Consider the following 21,834-nt stretch of genomic DNA (forward strand, 5'->3'; position numbering starts at 1 on the left):
CCCTAAGTAATAATTTGAGACTAATGCAAGATAATATTGTGAGGTCCCATGAGAAGAAGAATGAAAATGATAATGCCTGATGCTTGCAAAACCAAAATCATCTGTGGTACTGCATTTAATTGAACGGGCCAAACTTCCCAAAGCACTGTTCTTCACAAACTTTGCAGGAAGATGATGCTACGTGTTAGAAGTACAGGGATATCCCTATGATCCAGTAAATATGGAAACACTAAGCTAAACCATTTTTTTAAAGTTTTTATTTATTTATTTTGAGAGAGAAAGAGCACACAGGGGAGGGGCAGAGAGAGAGGGAGAGAGAGAATCCTAAGCAGGCTCCTCATATCAGTGTATAGCCCAACGTGGGTCCAGAGCCCAGGAATCAGGAGATCATGACCTGAGCTGAAATCAAGAGTCAGATGCTTAACCAACTCAGATACCCAGGAACCCCAAAAGAGTTTTTTTAACTATGATATTTCTCAAAGCTAAAGTATATTGAGAACCTTCAAAGAGGGGGATTATTATGTGCATTGTTTTCCAAAGTTACTTAGTCATAAAACTCTTACACAAAAATGACCCTATTACTCCACAAATTTCCAATGTCTTTGTGGCTTCTGTAACTATACTCAGTTGAGGATTTTCTTCTACTTCCTTTAAACCATTTTTAAATCTCTTTTGCTGGTTACTGCTCTTTCCTACAGCAGATTAATAGATTTCCGTGTCTGAAACCATCAGCTCTCTGCAAATACTATAAATCAGCATAATTCCAGAACCTCACACCAAATATTTGTTAGTTTCTAACTGCAGAGAAAGTTCCCCTGAGATGCCAACACCACCACAGGCTCATACAATTTACCTTTGCTCACCTAAGGAACCCTTCCAGAGAGCTTACCATGGCATGGGCTCAGAGCGAGCTGCTGGCGCTCTAAGGATTAACAGGATAATATTCCTATCTGTAAAAAAACTTAGTGTAACATTTAAAACCCTGCTAGATCTGGGGGCGTCTGGGTGGCTCACTCAATTAAGCATCTGGTTTTGGCTCCGATCATGATCCTGCGGTTCATGGTTCCGAGCCCCGCATGGGACTCTGTGCTGACAGCTCCGACCTTGGAGCCTGTCTCGGATTCTACGTCTCCCTCTCTCTCTGCCCGGCGCCTGCTTACACTCTGTGTTTCAAAAATGAATAAATGTTTAAAAAAAAAATCCCACAAGATCTGGCCCCATCCTATCTCTCCTCTCATAGCACCCTTCCAAAAGTTTCTTCCTCCACTAGACTACTTTCTTTTTCTTGACTATCTCATTGTGTTTTCTATATGAATAATGCTTCCAGGCTTCATTCTTTATGTTTTCTTTGTTTTCCACATATACACATTCCTTTGCACACAATACATAGGCAACAAAGGGCAATGCCATTGGAATTAATCATTCCTTCTCCTGAGTTTTGACTTGCCTCAACTTTTTCTAAAACACACCTGTTTTTCCCTACTATATACCTTGTATTACAAATGATTATTCACACATCTCTCTTCCCTACCAGACAGAGCAACTTGAGGATAAGGACTATATTATTCATTTTTGTAGCATTGTAATGTCTAGCACAGTGCTTTTTTCAGAGAAAACACAAATGTTTACTGAATTAGTAATTTTGATCAAGAAAACAGTATCCATTTTACTATATTCAGATCAAGTGTACATATAGTGATAAACAGATTGTATATGTAAATATGTGTTAAAATGAACTTGACAAAACTTGAAAAATTTGCCAAGTGGTTTTTTTGTTTATACTTTTTGTGTGTGAAACTGTTATTTTCCTTGTGTTAAATGACACCTACCCACTTGTAGGTAGCACCTGATTTAATCTTAACATCATACTATGGAATTAGCAATATATGAAATTCAGATCTACCTTTAATGTCATTATAATTTATAAATAAGCAAAGATAATTTTCTTCAAGTCACGACCACCTCTAAAACAAACTTACTTTCATCAAATGATTTTAAGTATAAAATTTTGTTATTATCCTTACTTATTTTAGATATTTGTCAGTGATCTTCATATTGGAAACAAGTAAATTTGCCTGGCATTAAAATGGGTAAGAACTCAAAAATGATGTGGATATAATGGGGAAAATACCATGAAACCCTGTTGTTTGCTTTTTATTTCTCAAAAAGAACTTAAGAGCTCTTAGGAGCACTTAGGAGCTCACTAAGGAATGGAAAAACAAAAAAGTATTGTCATGGTATATTCAAATCACCCAGTCTTTTTTTTGTTAATGTTTATTTATTTATTTTGAGAGAGATAGAGAGAGAGAGAGAGAGAGAGGAGAGAGCAGGGGAGGAGCAGACAGAGAGGGAGAGAATCCCAGGCAGGCTTAGCTCCCTCAGCACAGAACCCAACAGCAGGGCTCAATATCACAAACCGTGAAATTATGACCTGAGTTGAAATCAAGAGTCAGACGCTTAACTGACTGAGCCACCCAGGAGCCCTTCACATCACCCAGTTCTATGTAGGAAGAAATTCAATTCATGATTTTTGTCAAATAAAAAATTAAATGGTCTAATCAAATGAAAGACATTAGCATATTTGATTCATTTTGGAATTAGCATTACCCATTAGTGACTGTACTCGAATCAAAATGTCTTATGCCAAAGTAGGAAAACCACATTATCCAGTAAACATATTGACATACTATTCATTTTTGGAGTTAAATAACAAATTTCAACTCTCATTCATTAAGGAACTGCTAACTGCTTAACTTCTCTGTTCCTCAAGTTTCTCCCATTTAAAAAAAAATAACACTGTAGCTATTTCTTCCTTTAAGGAAGCTGTGGAGATAAGTAAAACACATGAGCAAAAGAATTTGGAAACTGCAAAATAAGTACATAGGCATTTCTAATATTAAATCCTCATACCCTGCATTCCTAGAGCTCTTTGGAGTTTTCCTAGAACTTAGATTTTGATGTATAACAGGAATTACTATATTATACTCCCTTTACAGATGAGAAATGTAGGAATGAAGAAGCCATTTGTCAAATATGGTGCAACCAATGAGGCAAGAGTAGAAGTAGTAGAACCAAAATGCCTAACCCATTTCCCCACTATAATCAATTGCATAATGTTATTCATATTAATCCATGAAGATGATACAAAAAACATATTGTAAGACATATGAGGGGAGACATAAATATACACAAACCAGTGAAAACAATGGAAAGTCTTCAGAAAGTGATCAAAATAGTAACCTCCCCTACTTCACCAAATACAAATATGTCTAAAGATGGCTATTTACAGGCCAGTGCGACAGCCTGCCCTGAACTTGGCTTACCCCACTCACTTCTCTTGCCATCATTTTATTCTACTTCTTCCCAGTCTTTGTTATTTTTAATGAACTGTAGGAATAGGCTACTTTTCACAATAGATATGAGGTTCTACACATGTACGAGGGTAGATGGAAAGGCCTATTTTTCCCCAAGAGGATGTCCTGACATGGTTCAGCAAATTCCAGCTCTTTGACAGGCTGGACTTGAAACAGAGCAAGAAACATGCTATGTTCCATGGCAGTGCCTTTGGAAATCAAAGTCTTCTTATGGAGAGTTTTATTTTAACTCTGTTCATACCTTTCAAATAGAATAGGTTATCTTTGTTTCGAACTTAATTATCACATGCTATAATGTATGCCTTTTTAATCTTACTCTGTTTTCTCCCAAATTATACAAAGAGCATTTCCTATGTATTTACTATATTCCTAACATAATGTGTAAATACATACATAAAATAAAAAGGGAAATTATATTTATGTTTGTGTGTGTATGCACACCCACAATTTATACATATATAGGTTGATTACATCTATCTCCTCCATAAGAATATAAGTATGTAAGCAAAATATTTGTGATATGTGGCAGCCCAGGGTGACTCAGGATGGCCCCCAGTGATCTCCACTTTCTGATATTTATATGCTTGTGTAATCCTTTCCCCTTGAATATGGACTAGCCTGCACATTTGCTGCTAACCAATAGCATGTACTTCCATGACTGTCTACATAAGATTATTTCTGTCTTACTAGCTGGTTCTATCTCTTGCTAAATTTGACAAAGCCAGCTGTCATATTAGTGACATTCGTTTGAAAAGGAATTGAGAATGGTTTCTAGCCAACAAAGAAAGATTTGGGGCCCTGACTCAACAGGCCATGAAGGGCTGAATCTTGTCAACAATCATGTAAATGAATTTGAAAATTATCCTTCCCCAGTTGAGCCTTCAGATGGGACTGCAGCTTTGTCTAACAAATTAATTACAGTCTTGTGAGAGACTGTGAAGCAGAGAACTGAGCTAAGCCATGCCCAGATTTTTGAGACACAAAAGCTGAGATAATAAATGTGTGTTGACTTAAGTTTCTAAATTTGTGGTAATTTTTCACACCAATAAATAATTAGTACAGGATTAAATAGATATTTGTTGAAGGAATAATTGATGCTTGAAGACCTTTAATTATCTTTGGAAAGAATACTAGATTTATATTCAGTTCACCTGGGATTTTGCCTTAGTTCAATTACATACTAGTTATGCGAATTGGCCAAATTGTTTTTTCCTCCCTGGAGGTCAGTTTGTTCATCTGTTAAGTTAGGTAATTAAGTGAGACGATATCTAACATCCCTACCAGCTTCAAGATTTCATATACATTTGAGTTTATTTTCATTCAAATCTGTCAAACAGAAGAGAACCAAATAGAATAAAATAATACATATTTAGTTATAAATTTCATCCTGAGACTAAATTCATGCTACCTTCTAGGAAACAAAGTCTTGGTTTATAATCCATCTATCTTTAATACACTGATATTTGGTTATCTCATGAAAAATATTTAGTAAAAAATATATCTGCCTCAAATATTTAAATATTTTGCATTGTGTAGATAAACACCTTGAATTTTGAAAATAGATTCCAATGTGTATCTAAATGATTAGTCCCTTGAAAATACTGAATTGAGATTTCTAAAAATTATTGTTCACAAAATGCGTGCATTTTACAACAAGAAAAAGGAATTTAAATTTAGGAGATAAGATTGAACTATCATTTAGAATCCATATTTGTTTAACATCAAACAATTGGTAAATAAATTTAGCATATGTATAATTTAATATTTATGTAATCCTCCAAAATACATAACATTACATTGATATTCTAATTGATTTGGGGGGAGTATATTATTAAGATACTTTTGATCTTCAATGGCTTAAAATAGCAATCAAGATATATGCATTATCTTTCTTCTTGAAAAAAACAAATCCTGAATTTGAAATTTCTAAAATTAATCCAAAGTGTACTGCTGGTCAAAAGCTATAAGCCAAATATATTGTGCCAGTTTCCCATCGCTATAGTAACAAATAACCACAAACTTAGCTGCTTAACATAATATCCATTTAATATCTCCCAATTTCCAAAGTTCAAAAGTCTTGGCACAATGTGGCTCAAGTAGGTTTTCTGCTTAGGGTGCACAAGGCTAAAATCAAATTGCCAGCAGGGTTGCATTATTTACTGGAATTCAACATGTTGGCAAAATTCTTCTCCCACTGTCCACGTGCTCCCCTCAAGTTTCAAGCTAGCAATGGGTGGCAAGTCCTTCTCACACTTCAAATCACTCTTTCTCTTCTGTCACATGTCTATGCTTTAAAGATTTGTGAGATTACATTTAGCCTACCTGGATAACCCAGGATAATCTCCCTATTTTAGAGAAAACTACTTCCAAAAGTCTCTTTGCCATGTAATGTAACATATCCATGAGGATGACCGCAAGTGGTAAAGTTCTTGGGGTTCCAAATTCTTCCTACCACATATGGGAATACTCTTCATCATTTTCTAACATTTCCAGATGCTCTATTATTTTAAGTATTTAATTTTATTATTCTTTTTTATTATTCTTTATTATTCAATTTTAAATGTAAGGCCAAATTAATTTTTATGTACAGGAAATGTTGAATGCATATAATCAGCCAGCTACCTGACACCCAAAATATAATCTTTTAAAGTTTATTTACTTATTTTGAGAGAGAGAGAACACAAGCAGGAGAGGGGTGGTTAGAGAGGGAAAGAGAGAAAGAGAGAATCCCAAGCAGGCTCTGCGCTGTCAGTACAGAGCTGGACATGGGGCTTAAACTCATGAACCATGAGATCATGACCTAGGCCAAAACCAAGAGTTGGACTCTTAACTGACTGAGCCACCCAGGTACCCCCGCAAAGTGTAATCTTTTAAAGTAAAAAGAATGATTATATAAACTATAAAAGGAAAAGTTACCTTTTGCCACTGTCTTTGTTTCTGGTTTTTCTTTTTTCTCAATTTTTTCCTTGTGAGTAGCTTAAACAGAAAAAATTTATATTAGTACACACTTTAAATAGATTTCAAGACCAAGCTTTCTCTTTATCTCAGCTTTATAGCCACCAAGTTATGTACGATTTTGAAGATTGATGATATTAATGAGACTGATTTAGAAATAAGAAAAAATTACCAATATAATAACAACTATATAAAATCCAATTTAAAAGACTTGGCATAAAGATTTAGAAAGCATTTTGAAAGCTAACCTCACTCTCCTTTTTAAAGTTATTATTCTAAATAGATTAAGTTTTCAAGAAAGATAAACAGAGAGAGAGAGCAGTTTTATAATAATTTGTCAAAAGATATTATATTATCGTGATGAAACTCTTTATGATTAATTAAAATAAATATTTCAATCAGAATTAGAGCTTGGATTAAGAGCAGTGTTTCTCAACAAGGACGTAATTGACATTTGGGGAAAAATCATTTCCTACTATAAGGGACTGTCTTATGCGTTGAAAAATGCTTAGCATCTCTGGTCCCTGCTAACCAAATGTCCTCCACTCCAATGACATTTTGACAGCCAAAAGGTTTTTTTTTTTTTTTTTACCCAAGTAAGCCCTAAGAAATAGCATCTTTGGTAGAGAACAACCAAAATAAAATCATAAATTATATAATCATAAATGATTACTGATCGAGTGCAGCTTCTTAAACGAATAGTATTTGACATACTTGAAACATTATACCTTCTCACTGTTTATGTAAAAAATTAATAAATCAATATAAATTTATTTTCCTAGCTTCTCTGAAGTAAAGGTGCTCTGAGACATACAGGAGCTTGTGCAGGTTAGTCATAATTCATTAATCTGTGTAATTTGGTAGTTTCCCAAATCACCACAAAATTTACAGCATTTATGTATTATTTATTGGAGAATAATGGGAATTAAAGAAATTATAGAAAACTAAATGAAAAAAATAAGAGATTTAATTAAACATGTGGGTTAAAGAACCAAATTATTCACATTAAAAATGAGAGTCCCAATTATTTCCATTTCTCCAACTATATAATAAGAACATTAATGTCCATCAGCTTTACTTGTATTATAAAAGACAAAATGTGCTTCAATATGTATTTAACAAACTATTGTTTTAAAACACAGTTGATGAACAGTTTCCCCAGAATCTTGGAGAGATAAGGCAAATCTCACAGAAAGCTTCACGCACGATGCTCAGTTGAAGACCAAGTGACCCCTGCAGTTGCAAGTTTGCCGAGAGAGAGCAGATGACACCCCTTCCAGGCTTTCAGCCTTTCTACCTCTCAGCCTGCCCCATAGCCATTCCCATTACCATTTGGAATTGTGGGGAAGAGCCTGGACAGTGTTAGTTGAAGGAGCATGATGCCAAGCCAAGAAAGGCCCAATTCACATAAGGACATGGGGTTGCAGTGTAATGACTTACTTCATAAAAAGCAAACTCCTTTAATTGGTATATAATGAAGTAAAGGACACTTACAATAAAGTATTTTATTCTGCTTTCCATATGAAAATTTCCTGTAATGTTTCTAATTTAAGAGTGACAAATTCTTGATTATTTTGTAATACAAATATTTAGCTGCTGTGAAAGTTGAAAAAAATCATATGAAATATCAGATTATTTCATTTAGTCAGAGTATATAGAACCTAATGCCAATAATTTCGCATAACTGAACAGCAGAAGGGAAATAGATACCTGTTTCTAGAACAAAGAAGGTGGCTGTATTGCAATTCGTGTATATCATCACTAAGTAAACACTAATAAACTAATAACTATTTAATTCAAAATTTTAAATATGAGTATAGAATAAAGAAGATTGAAACATGTTCCCATGGATCTAATTCCTAAAATATTATAAAACATTCTATCTGACTGGAATGTTGCACAGGAAATAGCACAGCAGTCTATGCATATTGTGGACATATGAATCAGCTGAAATCTAGCACAAAGATCCTAGACATGATCCACTCTAACACAAGAGCAACAAAAAAATGAAATTGGAGATTTATTTCACATCATACATTGAAATGGATTTTTTGATGATTTAAGGTTACATGTGAAATATGAAACTAAATGTAAAAACTTGAGGAAATATTAGCAACTGTTGAATTAATTTTTGAATGAAGATTCAAAAACAGAAACACCAAAAGAAAATAAAACAGATCTAGCCATATAAAAAGTCAAGAATCTAAACACACACACACACACACACACACACACACACACACACACACACACACGTATATACACATATATGCATTCACACATATCCACTCACACAGAAATCCTGAAATTAATTATGAAACCTGAAGAAAATATTTGAAAAAGTGACAAACCAGGAAAATATACCCAAATGACATGCACACATATCATCAGGAGAAATGAGTAATAAGTGTGAATATTTACATAAGAAAAATATATTATTAAAATCATTCTTAAATCCTTAAATCTACAAATAATAAGTACTAAAAGATATAGTGGAAGAAAATATCTCCATTTACTCATTTTTTAAATTATGGTTTTTAATGTTTATTTTTGAGAGAGACAGACAGAGGGGCAGAGAGAGACAGAGACACAGAATCGGAAGCAGGCTCCAAGCTCTGAGATGTCAGCACAGAGCATGACATGGGGCTCGAATCCACGAACCGTGAGATCATGACCTGAGATGAAATCGGGCACTTAACTGACTCAGCCATCCAAGCACCCCAAAAAAGTACCTCCATTTCAATACCATGAAGCTTTTATTTTAAAATGAGGAAAATACCAGAGTGCCTGGGTGGCTCAGTCAGTTAAGCATCCGACTTCAGCTTAGGTCATGATCTCTCAGTTTTGTGGGTTCAAGCCCTGCATCAGGCTCTGTGCTGACAGCTCAGAGGCTGGAGCCTGCTTCTGATTCTGTGTCTCCCTCTCTCTCTGCTCCTCTCTCCCCTCTCAAAAATAAATAAACATTAAAAAAATGAGGAAAATACCTATTTACTGATATGGAAAGGTCTTTAAGATATATTATTAAATTATAAAAGCCAGAATATAGGACACATTATATTTTGTGTAAAAAGTGGAGAAACAGTAAGCTATATTCTCTTATAAATGCATATTGAAGTTTTGAAAGATGCACATAAAACCCATAAAAGGGGTTTGCTGTGTGTACGTGTGGGTAGGATAGAATGCTACTGGAGGGCTGAGAACCAGGCGGGAGGAAGCTTTTCATAATGTATCTTTAACTACTGAACAATGAGTCTATATTACAGATTCTAAACAAATACATAAAAATTAATTTTTTAAATTCCAGTCTTACAGGTAATTAAAGAATGCAAGTTAAAATAATGAGTATACTTTCTCACCTATCAAATTGAAAAAATATTTTGTGAAATACTATCTTCACTGTTAGCTAAAGCAGTCTCACAACTGCCAGGGGAAAAATGAATACATTTCTAGAAAGTAAATTGGTAACCAAGTTGGAGTCTCAAATATTTTATTTACTTCAGCCTATGAATTACTCTTTATAGATTCAATTCTAAGGACAATATCAAAATATAATTTTAAAAATAAAATCTTACGTAAAGAAGAAGAGGTCAAAGAGGGAGGAACCAGTGTGTAAGGACAGCAGTAAGAACAATTCCATACCTTTCTTTTCAGCTTTTTCTTTTTCTTTTGGTTTTTCTTTGTGTGTAACTGGAAAGAAATAGACAATATTTTTCACTTAAATAAAGAGAATAAATAATAAGATGTTTGCATGGCAATTTTTGATGTCAAAAACTTGTCTGCTGCTTTTGAAAATCTTTTTTAACTGGAACGAAGTTTTACATAGTTAGATGTTTAAATATTAAGATAATTATAAATTTTTTATTTCTATTTTTATTTCATACCCAAGCACAAACTTGTACCAAAACCAGGCGTGATTGCAAAAGTAAGAATACACCTCAGCTTTTTCAAATCTTTAACTTCAATTTAAGTAGAAAACTTTAAAAACTTATGCTATATGCCAGAGGATCCTAGCTCGATACGAGAGAAACACTAAAATATAAGGACAGAAATGCAGAGAGATAATTTTCTGAATCTGATGCAAAGTATAATCAAACCAAATTGCATATGTTACTCTCCTACAGAAACGTTCTCCACCCCAAATTTTTGAAAATATTCTGGTATGAGATTAGAACGACACTAAATCCCCTTACAGAAAACTACATTTAATTTACTCTGAGCTGAGATCCAATTAATTAATACAGGAGAGCTCAAATTTAAGTCAAAAAATTTCCCCATAGTTTAGTCTTATTAATGGCATGTCCAATTGTCAGTCTAGAAACGTGGGAGTCATCTAGGATTCATCTTTTATTTTCCACTTCTGTTCATTTGCCAAACTCTTTCAATCTACCTTTCAATATACCTCTTACCCAACTTTTTTTTTTATCCAATATTGCATTATCTACTTGTCCTTTATTTACACAAAAATATAGAAGCACATGCTATGTGCTAAAGACTGGCAAGATAGACTCTATCCCTGTCATTGTGATGTCAACAAGTGGATGAATAATGGAGGCTAAACAAATAACTGCAAAGGTAGTTAATTGCAGTCGGTATAAATGCAGAAAAAATTTAGGGTGGCATTCAGAGACCTACAGTAGCCTGTGTATTACAGGAGTATCCCTTAGTAGAAGTGACATTTAAGAATGTGAAGATGAGAAGAAATTAACCTAGTAAGGGAGTTGGGAAGAGAAAAGGAAAGAGACCATTTCAAAATTTGGAGCAGAATGCCCTTCTTGGTATATCAGTATTACAAATATTATTGTAATAACATTAACTATTCTCTTGAACCTTTAGATTTAGATCTTTCTCTCTCAGAGTAACCTTTCTAACAGGAAATTCTGATTATACTTTTGACCTGTTACAAATATTAGTATCTCCCTCATGGCTTAACATGTTATCTATTACATAGTAGGTGTTATATGAAATATAAAAGTGTTACTGCTCTAATGATTTGACATTTGCATGTCAATCCCACCCTATCTACTTGAATTTCCCCTTGAACTTTACATTCCACTCATATCAAAACAAGTGCAGCTGCAAGCATGCCCTCCCCTCTACCTGCCTGTGCTTTATACTTGAATCCCCACTCTCACACTTCCTCTTGTCAATGCACCTTTTCAGTCCTGACACAGTTGTTCCTCCTTGTAAAGTGTTCTTTGATCTCTACTTATTTTATACACCAACTGAACCATGTGCATAATTCCATTTTAGCAATCAAATAATAATATTGCCAACGTCAGGACACCTAAGTGGCTCAGTCGGTTGAGCTTCTGACTCTTGATTTGCGCTCGAGTCATGATCTCACCATTCATGAGATCAAGCCCCACATTGGGCTCTGAGCTGACAGCGTGGAGCCTGCTTGGGATTCTCTCTCTCTCTCTCTCTCTCTCTCTCTCTCTCTCTCTCTCTCTCCCTCTCTCTCTTTCTCTCCCTCTTCCCCAATCACGCTCTCTCCCTCTCTCTCAAAATAAATAAATAAATAAATAAATAAATAAATAAATAAATAAATAAACAAACAAACTTTAAAAAATGTTGCCATTGTCCATATATCTGACTTCCTAGTAAGTGAAATCTCTTTAAAGACTATAGCATGTTATTTTATTTTTGTACCCTTGGCTGATCACTTGTCTGCCCCATAGTGGAGTTTTAATAGACTTTTTTGGAGTAAGCCAAATTCTAAAACATTATAAGAAAAACTGCTTTCATCTTCTAGTACAATTCTATTTATTAATGATATGGTATAGATATTATAAGCACTGCTTGTGTTTGGCCATTTAAAAATTTTCTAATTTATCAAAATTTCTTAGATAATTAAACCCCAGTGAAAAACAGAGGGGAAAAAATACACCTTAGAACATCTAGACATTATTTTTCCTTATATTTAATAGTCCTTTTAGGTGTTTCTGAGTTACTAAGTTCAATATAAATATCTCACAAAAGAAAGAGAGGACATCAGCATTCACACATGACCACAAATAGCTTATATTGGTTCTTTTGGACCACTATTAATTAAGCTAAAAACTAAAAGAGAATCTTGGCAAAAACAAAGCCTCTTTTAAAAGTTCTCTAGAGGGAACCAAGTTTGCATGAGATAAGCTGTGCTTTTGGAACCTGATTGGCAAGATTCTCAAGAGAACACCTAATCTGTGTCTATGCTCCTGTGAAGGACCAGACCTCACCCACCTTGGACAGCTGGTTGTCCATTCCACTAAAGGATTTTCTGGCTGACGTGTGCACAGGCATAAATGGAAGAATTAATACAAAATCAAAAGAGCAAGGGGGCTGAATTCAGACTCAAATTAGCATAGTAATGCCTCGTTCCTGTTACCCTGGGGGAAAATCTGGTTCCTCACAGTCTAAGTTTTGATTTACAGACACAGTCCTGTATGCTGAAATTTCATTATCCCCCTCAGAAATGGTACCATAACATTGCTCAGTGAAACAGCTGGACCCCTGTGCTCTAGGGAGCTGTTCAAAATGGCAGACAGCCAGTAAAGCTGCTTGGATGAAAACTTCAAACTTTGGCAAGACTGAGCTCAAATACCAAGTTTAAAGTTTCTTTTATCAAAACAATGCAACCATCAGTAACTGACTTAATAATCACTCTAAGATTAAAAAAATAATTTTCTACAAAAACTGTTTACTTGTGTACCTCTTTGCTTAGACACTACAAACTGACAGTTTTCAAATGGAAGAAAAAAGTACCTTCCTTTCACCAGCTCTGTTTGGCAAGTTACATCTTAGCCAGGACAGTTTTAGCTCAGGACAAAATAAGCTTGTTGCACCTGCTGGAGCTTAATTTGCTTGTCATCCTTATTTACAAGAAACAAAAGTCTCTTCGGTATACTGATAATTAAAAACAAATGGAATCCACCAGTTGGAATGGCCCTGATGTTTGGCATCAGAGCTGGCATGGCCCTGCTGTTCCTGCACTTGCCCAGACTCTGACCTTTCCCTGACCAGAACATTCAGCTCAACTTAACTCTGCAGCAGCCTCTCGCCCACCCCATGTGGTCCCTCTCCAGCATTCTGCAAGCTGTGCTCTGTGCTTTTACAGAGTGTGGCCCTGGCAACCTGCCGGACAAGCCCTGTGTCCTTTTCTGAATGTACCAGAGCTCACAGTGCACCTGACTCTGAGGTTCTTATCAGGCAAACCCTCCCTAGGGGCCAAATCTGTAAGGATTCAGTGCCAGACTGCCCGAGTCCTTTTGCTGATCAATTTGTTCTCAGTTGGAAAAAATCAAAAGTTTGGTGCAAAATTTTTTTTCAGTACTGATGTGCCTAGGCTTTAGTCAACACTAAACAGTGTCAGATATACTCTTGGTTAGTATGTATGTCTCTGTATGTATGTATTTATCTATTTATTTTGTAACTAATCTGTAGAATTTCCATTCTGTGTTAAAGCAAGATGATCTACACATTCTAAGTGGTAATGAGGGACTCAATAGAAAAGCACTCCTGAGTAGAGAAACTTGTCAAAGATTATATTACTCATTTTTCCTAAAGGACAAATTTATCATTTTTTATTTAAAATTAAGCACACAATTTTAGAGCTGATAGGAGCAGTTAGCCTGAACTTCTTTGCCCCTGGATAAGAAAACACTGCCTCAGAAGAGGCTATGGCAGAGGAGAATAAGAATACAGTGTGATCAAATTGCCAAACTAGTACTCTTCCCCCAACTATGCTACCTTGTCCATGCAGGTCCTGTGCAGACTAGAAACTTGTTCTTATGAGCCAAAGTGTGCTGGTTGGACTCTCCGAGCTTGTTACCTACAACCAATTCTGCAATAATATACATGCTTCTTTTTCATAATAAAATTACATTTATTTATGCATTAAAGTGCAGATTAGGCAAATTGCCCCAAATTACAATATCATCTGATAAATGCTCTAAATCACAAAGTATATATTTAAATTCCAAAATATTGGTTTTACTGTGAATTCTGATTTAATTGTATGGGTAATTTCCCCTTCACCTGGGGCTCCAGAACTGTAATCACTTCCTCAAAAGTGAGCAATCACTATGGAGGAGGTGATGCATAGATATTTGTAGATATCTCATTTCCAGGTTTATCTTTCACAGCTGTCAGAGAGAAAAAAGAAAATATATTTTGTACTTTAAAGAGTCAATTAAGTATGACTGAGAGAAGGCAAAAATAAAAGTTTATACAATATAGGCTGACTAAATTAGTTTGTGGTCTTTGAGAGCATTTTTATAAAGGGCTCCAGGATATTTAGATACATTTTAATGTCCTGTCCTCTTTGGCTTTTGAGCCTCATCTTCAGCAAAATCCTTTGCCAGCCTCTGGTTCCAGTCCTATAATTATTTCCCAGAAACAACCCTAAGCCAGTCAATCAGGATTATTATTCTAAATTACCCTTTCAAAAAAATGTTCTTCTGACCGCATGTGATACTGACCGCATTGGTTTGCATAGTCTCAAAAGATGTATTGGAGTCCTAATCCGGTACCTGAGAATGTGACCTTATAGATGGAAATAGAGTCTTTACAGAGGTAATCAAGTTAAAATGAAGTCATTACAGTGGTCTTTAACTCAATATTATGGGTGTCCTTATGAAAAGGGAAAATTTGGACACAGAGACAGATATGCACAGAAGGAAAAAGCAGAGATGTAGGGAGAACACCACTTGAAGATGAAGGCAGAGATTGGAGTGGTCCATCTAAAAGCCAAAGATTGCCAGCCAATCACCAGGAGCTAGGAGAAGCATGGAATAGCTTCTCCTTTGCAGCTCTCTGAGATAATCAATCCTTCTGAAAAGTCATGTGACTTTAGAGACAATATATAGGTACTATATTTTTCAACTGATCATTAACAAATATATTTAATTAATGTGTGTAACTGTGAGAGTATAAATTTCTGTTATTTTAAGCCATCCAGTTTTTGATACTTTGTTAACGGAGCCCTAGGAAACTAATACTAATACTAATCATTGGGGTTCTCTTGTGTTTTTTAACTAAGTTTTCACCTGGTTCCTTGAATGGCCCTTGGCCTAGCTCTTATATATTCCATTTTAGGTTCCAGAGTGCACATCTAAATCCTAAGTCATCCACTCCTCTAAGGATTTACCAAAAAACTGCATTCAGACTTACTCAGCAATCGAGGAAGGCAGTTATCTCCTCCAGGATGTCTCTTTGTAGAATACTCACTAAATGGTGGTGTAAGTGTGTTTTAGATCTCTCACTGGACTAGGCCTTATTCATCGCTAAATTTTTAGTGCTCAGTATGGTGTTTGGCACAAAGTAAGTGCTGTGAATAAATTAATATGTATTATTGCCTAATGGCTGTGGTCAGTTTTTCCATTTATAATATCTGCCTGCCAGGATATACCTGTTTCCACTGGCTGGCCCACCTTGATGTTGACCATTTAGAGGTACACACTTCTGCCATGTGAACTTCTTCCCCATTCCTGAGGTCAGTTCTTTACCCAAACACTAAACAACTCGGGTTGATGTAGCAAATACCTATTGTTCTGAATGCCTAAAAGCCTTCTTTTGTCTAGGAGCCATCTTGGATAAAGTTCTCTCATCTGGTTATAGGTTTACCAACTGGGTTCCAGTCTCTTATGGTTTGTTCTCTGAGTAAATTGACATGTTTAATAGTTAAATAAAAGTCTAAGTGTTATCTGAAAATAACAATAAAAGTTTCCATCCCCCAAAAATCCCAAGGCAATATGCAATTAAAAAAACACAACTAAAGAAGAAAAAAATGTGAGGAAAATAAAAAATATATTAGTGTTTATCTTCGGATAAGTGGTTTGTGGTTCTTTCTTTCTTTCTTTCTTTCTTTCTTTCTTTCTTTCTTTCATTTTTCAAATTGTCCAAATTAATCTGTATAACTTTTTAAATTTTTTTTTACATTTATTCATTTTTGAGAGAGAGAGAGACAGAGTTTGAGCAGGGAAGGGGCAGAGAGAGAGAGGTAGACACAGAATCCAAAGCAGGCTCCAGGCTCCAAGCTGTCAGCACGAAGCCTGACGCAGGGCTCAAACTCACAAACCATGAGATCATGACCTGAGCTGAAATTGGATGCTCAACCGACTGAGCCACCCAGGCACCCCAATCTGTATAATTTGAAAACAATTTTTTTAAATCTTTATTTATTTTTGAGAGAGAGAGAGGCAGAGTGCGAGTGGGGGAGGAACAGAGAGAGGAAGATACAGAATCCGAAGCAGGCTCCAGGCTCCCAGCTGTCAGCACAGAGCCCGATGCGGGGCTTCAACTCACGAATGGTGAGATCATGACCCAAGCCAAATTTGGACGCTTAACCAGCTGAGCCACCAAGGCGCCCCTAATCTGTATAAATTATATTATAAATTTTATTGTGTTTCCTAATTACATGTTATAGACCGTCTTTGTTTTAATATGGACCTTACTATGAAATTCTTCAACTGCTTCTGACCAAATAAATTTGACAATAGCCCAATTAAAGCCAAATAGTGATATATATTTGAAATTAAACATAAAAAAATGTTCAAGGAAAAAATAGGAGTCAAGTAGAGATCAACAAAATAGATAAAATGAATGCTTCATTAATTAACTCATTCATTATTTCCATGTTTGTTGAGTTTGTTTCTTGTGTTGGTCACTTTGCTAAATGTTCAAGTCATTTTTAATATGATATAAGCACACAAATTCAGAGCTGGTAGAAATCTAACAGACCATAGAGCTTGAATCATAAATGTCAAAAATGACCTAGAACATATATGAAGACAAACATAGTTCTTGATCTCAATGAGTTAGATCAATGTAACCCAAAAATTGGTGTCAAAATGTTTCATAGTGTGAAGTCAGGGGTATAAAAGTAGCATGGAGAAAATGCCAAAATGCTCCCAGAATGAGGGACAGCAGAGAAGGCCTCTTAAAGGAACTGACAGTCCTTCCAAGAATCAAAGAAATGAATGGAAGACTTGTCAAGTGACTGCACAAGATGGGATGGCAGGCCAGAGAGAACAGTGCACACAGAAGCACAGAGCTGAGAGATGGCAGAGGGCCTGCTTAGGGAGTGCCCAACAGTGCAGGCTGCCTACGGCAAAGGTGATGTTGGTGGGTCTGGGTGTCATGGGGGGGCAACAGGGGCAGAGTTGAGAGTTTAAAGTGTTGAGGAGGAGGTTGCAGAACTGGGAAAGTATGTGGGAAACTACACAAAACTGGACATTTGTAGGGTCATCACTGATTTTATGAAAAGAGTCTTCTGTGCCACGGTAGAAAATGTGGCTTTTATCTCTAAGAGACTGTAATGGCAAAGGATGGATTTAAGCCTGTTAGTAACATGATTAACATGAATGTGAGGGGTAATTCAATGAAATTCACTGTCCTAATCTAACTGAGAAATGATTGTGGAGGAGATAACAGTGGGAGAGAAGAGGTGAGAGTAGGAGACATTATAATAAAGAAGGAGTAGGACAAGGGGCTGAGCAGGACTGCTCTTCATATTGAAAAAGACCAAGATGTCTATGGAAGGACTGTAACTCAAATGCTTTCTGAAATGAGACAGATCATGTCTACTCCAGGAGTGATGAGAGAGAATGGTAAAGACTTTGGTAAACCATAGATGCAGGCTTCACCCCAAGACAGCCAGTTATATGTCGTTTTAAAATACAGCCTGGTCAGTGGAAAGCTCTGTGGACTGTACTTGAACTCCAGGCCATGAGTTTAATTGACAGTGATTCTAACCTTGGTGAGTCATTCGAGTCTTTCGAAGAGCTTGACTCAAACCCTTGTCTTACCTTCCAAACATTAATGATCCCAAAATGGAGTATGCAATGGATATATATTTTAAAAATTATTCAGATGATTCTAAAATCCATCAAGTCCATGCCACCACTGGCAACAATAACCCCTAGTTCTGCAGCTTGAATAGCCTGAGTGGATAGTGATACCTATTATGCTGACCAATAACACAGAGGCATGAAGACATTTTGTTCAAAGGAACTTAATACTAACTTCAAACACACTAAGTGAAAGAAGTCTGTTAGTTACCTGTGTTAAGTCAGATGAGAGTTGTGGAGGAGAATCCAGGAGCTTTTCATATTTCACTTCTTCAGTCATTTTGAGTATCAAAGTTAATTAACCACTTGGGCTCTTAAATTAATCAATGTTTTAAATGCAATGTGAAGAGATTATTCAATATAAAAATACTTAGGGTATTCAGGTCATTCTCAGATTTCTGATTTAAAGTACATGCACAGTGAGTATGAATTTTTAATAAGGAACTTATCTTATACAATCTACGGAAATTATGGCACTGTCTTGGCCACACATAAACTTTATCCTACTGCTAAAGTGACTAAACTCTTCACATAGCCTCGTCAGGAAAAAATTAAAAACAAACGAACGAAAAAACATCTGGCTTCCTAAAATAAACCAAAATTAATAGAATTATTCTAACTAGTTCTGGTATCCTAAATAATTAAACATGAATATTCCCCCAAATCCAAATTCTCTAACAATAATAATTTTACAACTTACTTTTGGTATGCTGATAGTTAAAGATTTATAAAAACTCTAATGACAATGTTGCTACCATAAATTCGGTAAACTATGCCATTCTGTGATTCCTATCTTTAAACACATATATTTTGTATTTAGCTATCAGTCTTCTCTGAAATCTGACGTGTTTGTACTCTTGTTAAAGAGTAGCTGAGTGGGGTGACTTAAATAATAGCCCCCTAAAATATAGCCATGTCTTAATCCCTGGAATCTGTGAATGTTACCGTATACGGCTAAAAGATTTTTAGCAATGTAATTAAGTCAAAGATCTTCAAATAGGGAAATTATCATGAATTATCTAGGTGAGCCTTGCATGTAACCCCATGTATCCCCATAATAGGGAGGCAGAGGAAGATTTGAAGACAGAGGAGAAGGCACTGTGACCACAGAGGCAGAGATTGGAGTGATGAATCCGCAAACCAGAGAAGTACAGCAGGCCTAGAAGCTGGAAGAGGCAAGGAACAGATTCTCCTCTAGAGCCCCCCTGAGGTAGTTTGGCCTTGCTGACAACTTGATTTGGTCCCAGTGAAACTAATTTTAGATTTTTGGCCTCTAGAAGATAATAAATTTCTATTGTTTTTAAGACAGACACTTTTGATAATCTGTTACAGCAGCCACAGGAAACTAATACACCCATGATGTGCCATTTGGCATTTCTACAAGGAAATAAGGACTGTCAGGTCTCATTTCTCATTTTGCTAAGTGTAGAAATAATGGTGGGGAAATTTAGAGGTGGATATTGTTTATTAAGTATATGGTGCCTGCTTTGCAGGTAAGCCATCAAGCAGGACAACTCCAGGTTATATGGTGCACAGACAGATGGGGAGAGAACAGAAATGAGTAGTAACTGGTAGATATTTGGAAGTACAAGCATTTCAGTCAAGTTGATCAGCAGATTACAAGGTCCTAAATATGGGGATTCAGAGAAAAAGTCAAGATCCTTCAGCTGTGAGAAATTCTACTACAGACATTTAGACATAGTGGAACAAAAAAAGAAGGAAAATGCAATGGAGGGTATACTGGGAAAGCCACATCTTCTTAAGTTAGAAAAATCTGAGGTGACAGCTTGGGTCTATAAATTAATAAACATGAGTCATTGAGAAAATCATTGGGTTCAGATAAACCACAGTATTCTCAGTTTTAAATGGGATTATATCTATCATGTTATATTGTTCCATGAAGATTAAGTGAAACATTAAAAACCATAGGTTAAGTATAGTATTTGTTTCATAGTAGATAAATGCTTATATGAGATTTTTAAAAAGGGAATCACAAATACAGGGGTGAAATGGCAATAAAGGTGGTTTAGTGTCGTGTTACAGAATTGTGAGATGACAGATATTAAGATCCTTCAGTCTATAATCAGATGGATATCAAGTGGTCCCAGATATAGGATGAGAAGTAATGTACATAAGAAACTTGCAAGAGATTGTCACTGACCTAATCGGTAGTCATCAAGAAGAATAGTGAATTGACTGATAGTTACTGTTTAAAATTTGCCAAGAATTATTTGAATAATTTCATATATACATTTCCTAATCATTTAATCTTTACAACTATATTATACTCATTTTATATACGATAAAATAGAGGCAATAAAAAATTAATTAACCTGGTTACATACATTAATAAGCAAGGTTACATAGGCAGTAGTTACTAGATTTGGATTATTTTTTTAAATTTTTTAAATGTTTATTTATTTTGAGAGAGAGGGCGAGAGAGAATCCCAAGCAGGCTCTGTGCTGTCATACTAGAGCCTGATGTGGGGCTCAAACTCATGAGCCATGAGATCAAGACCTGAGACAAGATTAGGAGTTGGACGCTTAACTGACTGAGCTACCCAGATGCCTCTAGATTTGGATTCTGACTCAGATTGGTTAATTCAACACATTTCTAAAAGTAGAAGAAAATAATGATGGCATCCTTCTTTGTCAAAATCATATACTGTGCTCCTAGCTTATTTATTGAAAACACATTTGTGAGTGTTTATCATGAGCCAGGGAAATGGTCTTTAACAATCATGACCAGGACCTTTTATTTACAACAAATAGCACTAGTTTCTATAATTCCCTGTAGTGAATGTATATACTTTCTTTTAAGACATATGTGCACATAGTTATTTATACCCTCAAAGGATACCCAAACTGTGGACTGCTAGATGTGACTGATCACTATTTCTTATCATTTGACATGTGGCTCTGCATTCCATAATGGTCATCCAGTTATTTGAAATACTCATAGACTGTGGTTCTTAGACTGCCTTACTCACCTCTATCTGGAAATTAGTTCATATAGGTTAGACGAAAATATATTCCAAAATATTTGGCTTTAAATATGAATGTATTCTGGGGGCACTTGGGTGGCTCAGTCAGTTGAGTGTCCGACTTCAGCTTAGGTCACGATCTCACGGCTTGTAGGTTGGAGCCCTGAGTCGGGCTCTGTGCTGACAGCTCAGAGTCTGGAACCTGCTTCGGACCCTGTGTCTCCCTCCCTCTCTTGCTGCCCCTCCCCCATTTGTGTTCTGTTTCTCTCTGTCTCTCAAAAATAAATAAAGGTTAAAAAAATTTAACAACATAAAGAAATAAATATGAGTGTACCATAAGACCCTTTTGACCTATAAAATCTTTCATTAGAAACTATCACCCTGGAATGGAATCAATGTTCTTCAAGCTAACTTCTGCCACAGCAAAATATTCAGTGCCCACAACAACTCTGGCATGATGATATTCTACTTGCTCTCCAGGGACATTTATATCAGCAACAACTTGGTGAATGGCATTTTAGTAATCCAGGAAAGTTAAATTAAGGTTTAAAGTTTCTTCTAAGCCAATGTATTGTTCCGCTATTACTATATTAATTCAATATAAGGTCACAAGTATAGACATTACTGTGATCATATTTATAAAATAAATTGCAACTTCTTGTATATAGAAAAAAACAAGATTAATTTAAATGT

At 35.7% G+C, this 21,834-nt stretch overlaps 1 protein-coding gene across 3 annotated transcripts in view; it reads right to left on the reverse strand.

The window, feature by feature from the left end:
• Window positions 1–21,834, reverse strand: part of TRDN (triadin) — a 394,176-nt gene that overhangs the window by 281,287 nt on the left and 91,055 nt on the right. For 2 of the 3 annotated variants that reach the window (XM_023254312.2, XM_045057981.1), the window contains exons 6-7: window positions 9,969–10,016; window positions 6,291–6,350 (exon numbers count right to left, since the gene is read on the reverse strand). In XM_023254312.2, the coding sequence (XP_023110080.2) occupies window positions 6,291–6,350; window positions 9,969–10,016 (108 nt within the window). The remainder of the gene's footprint in view (window positions 1–6,290; window positions 6,351–9,968; window positions 10,017–21,834) is intronic. The other variant, XM_045057980.1, reaches the window with a different exon arrangement.

This window comes from Felis catus, chromosome B2, assembly GCF_018350175.1.
Source record: "Felis catus isolate Fca126 chromosome B2, F.catus_Fca126_mat1.0, whole genome shotgun sequence".
Classification (NCBI taxonomy): Eukaryota; Metazoa; Chordata; class Mammalia; order Carnivora; family Felidae; genus Felis; species Felis catus.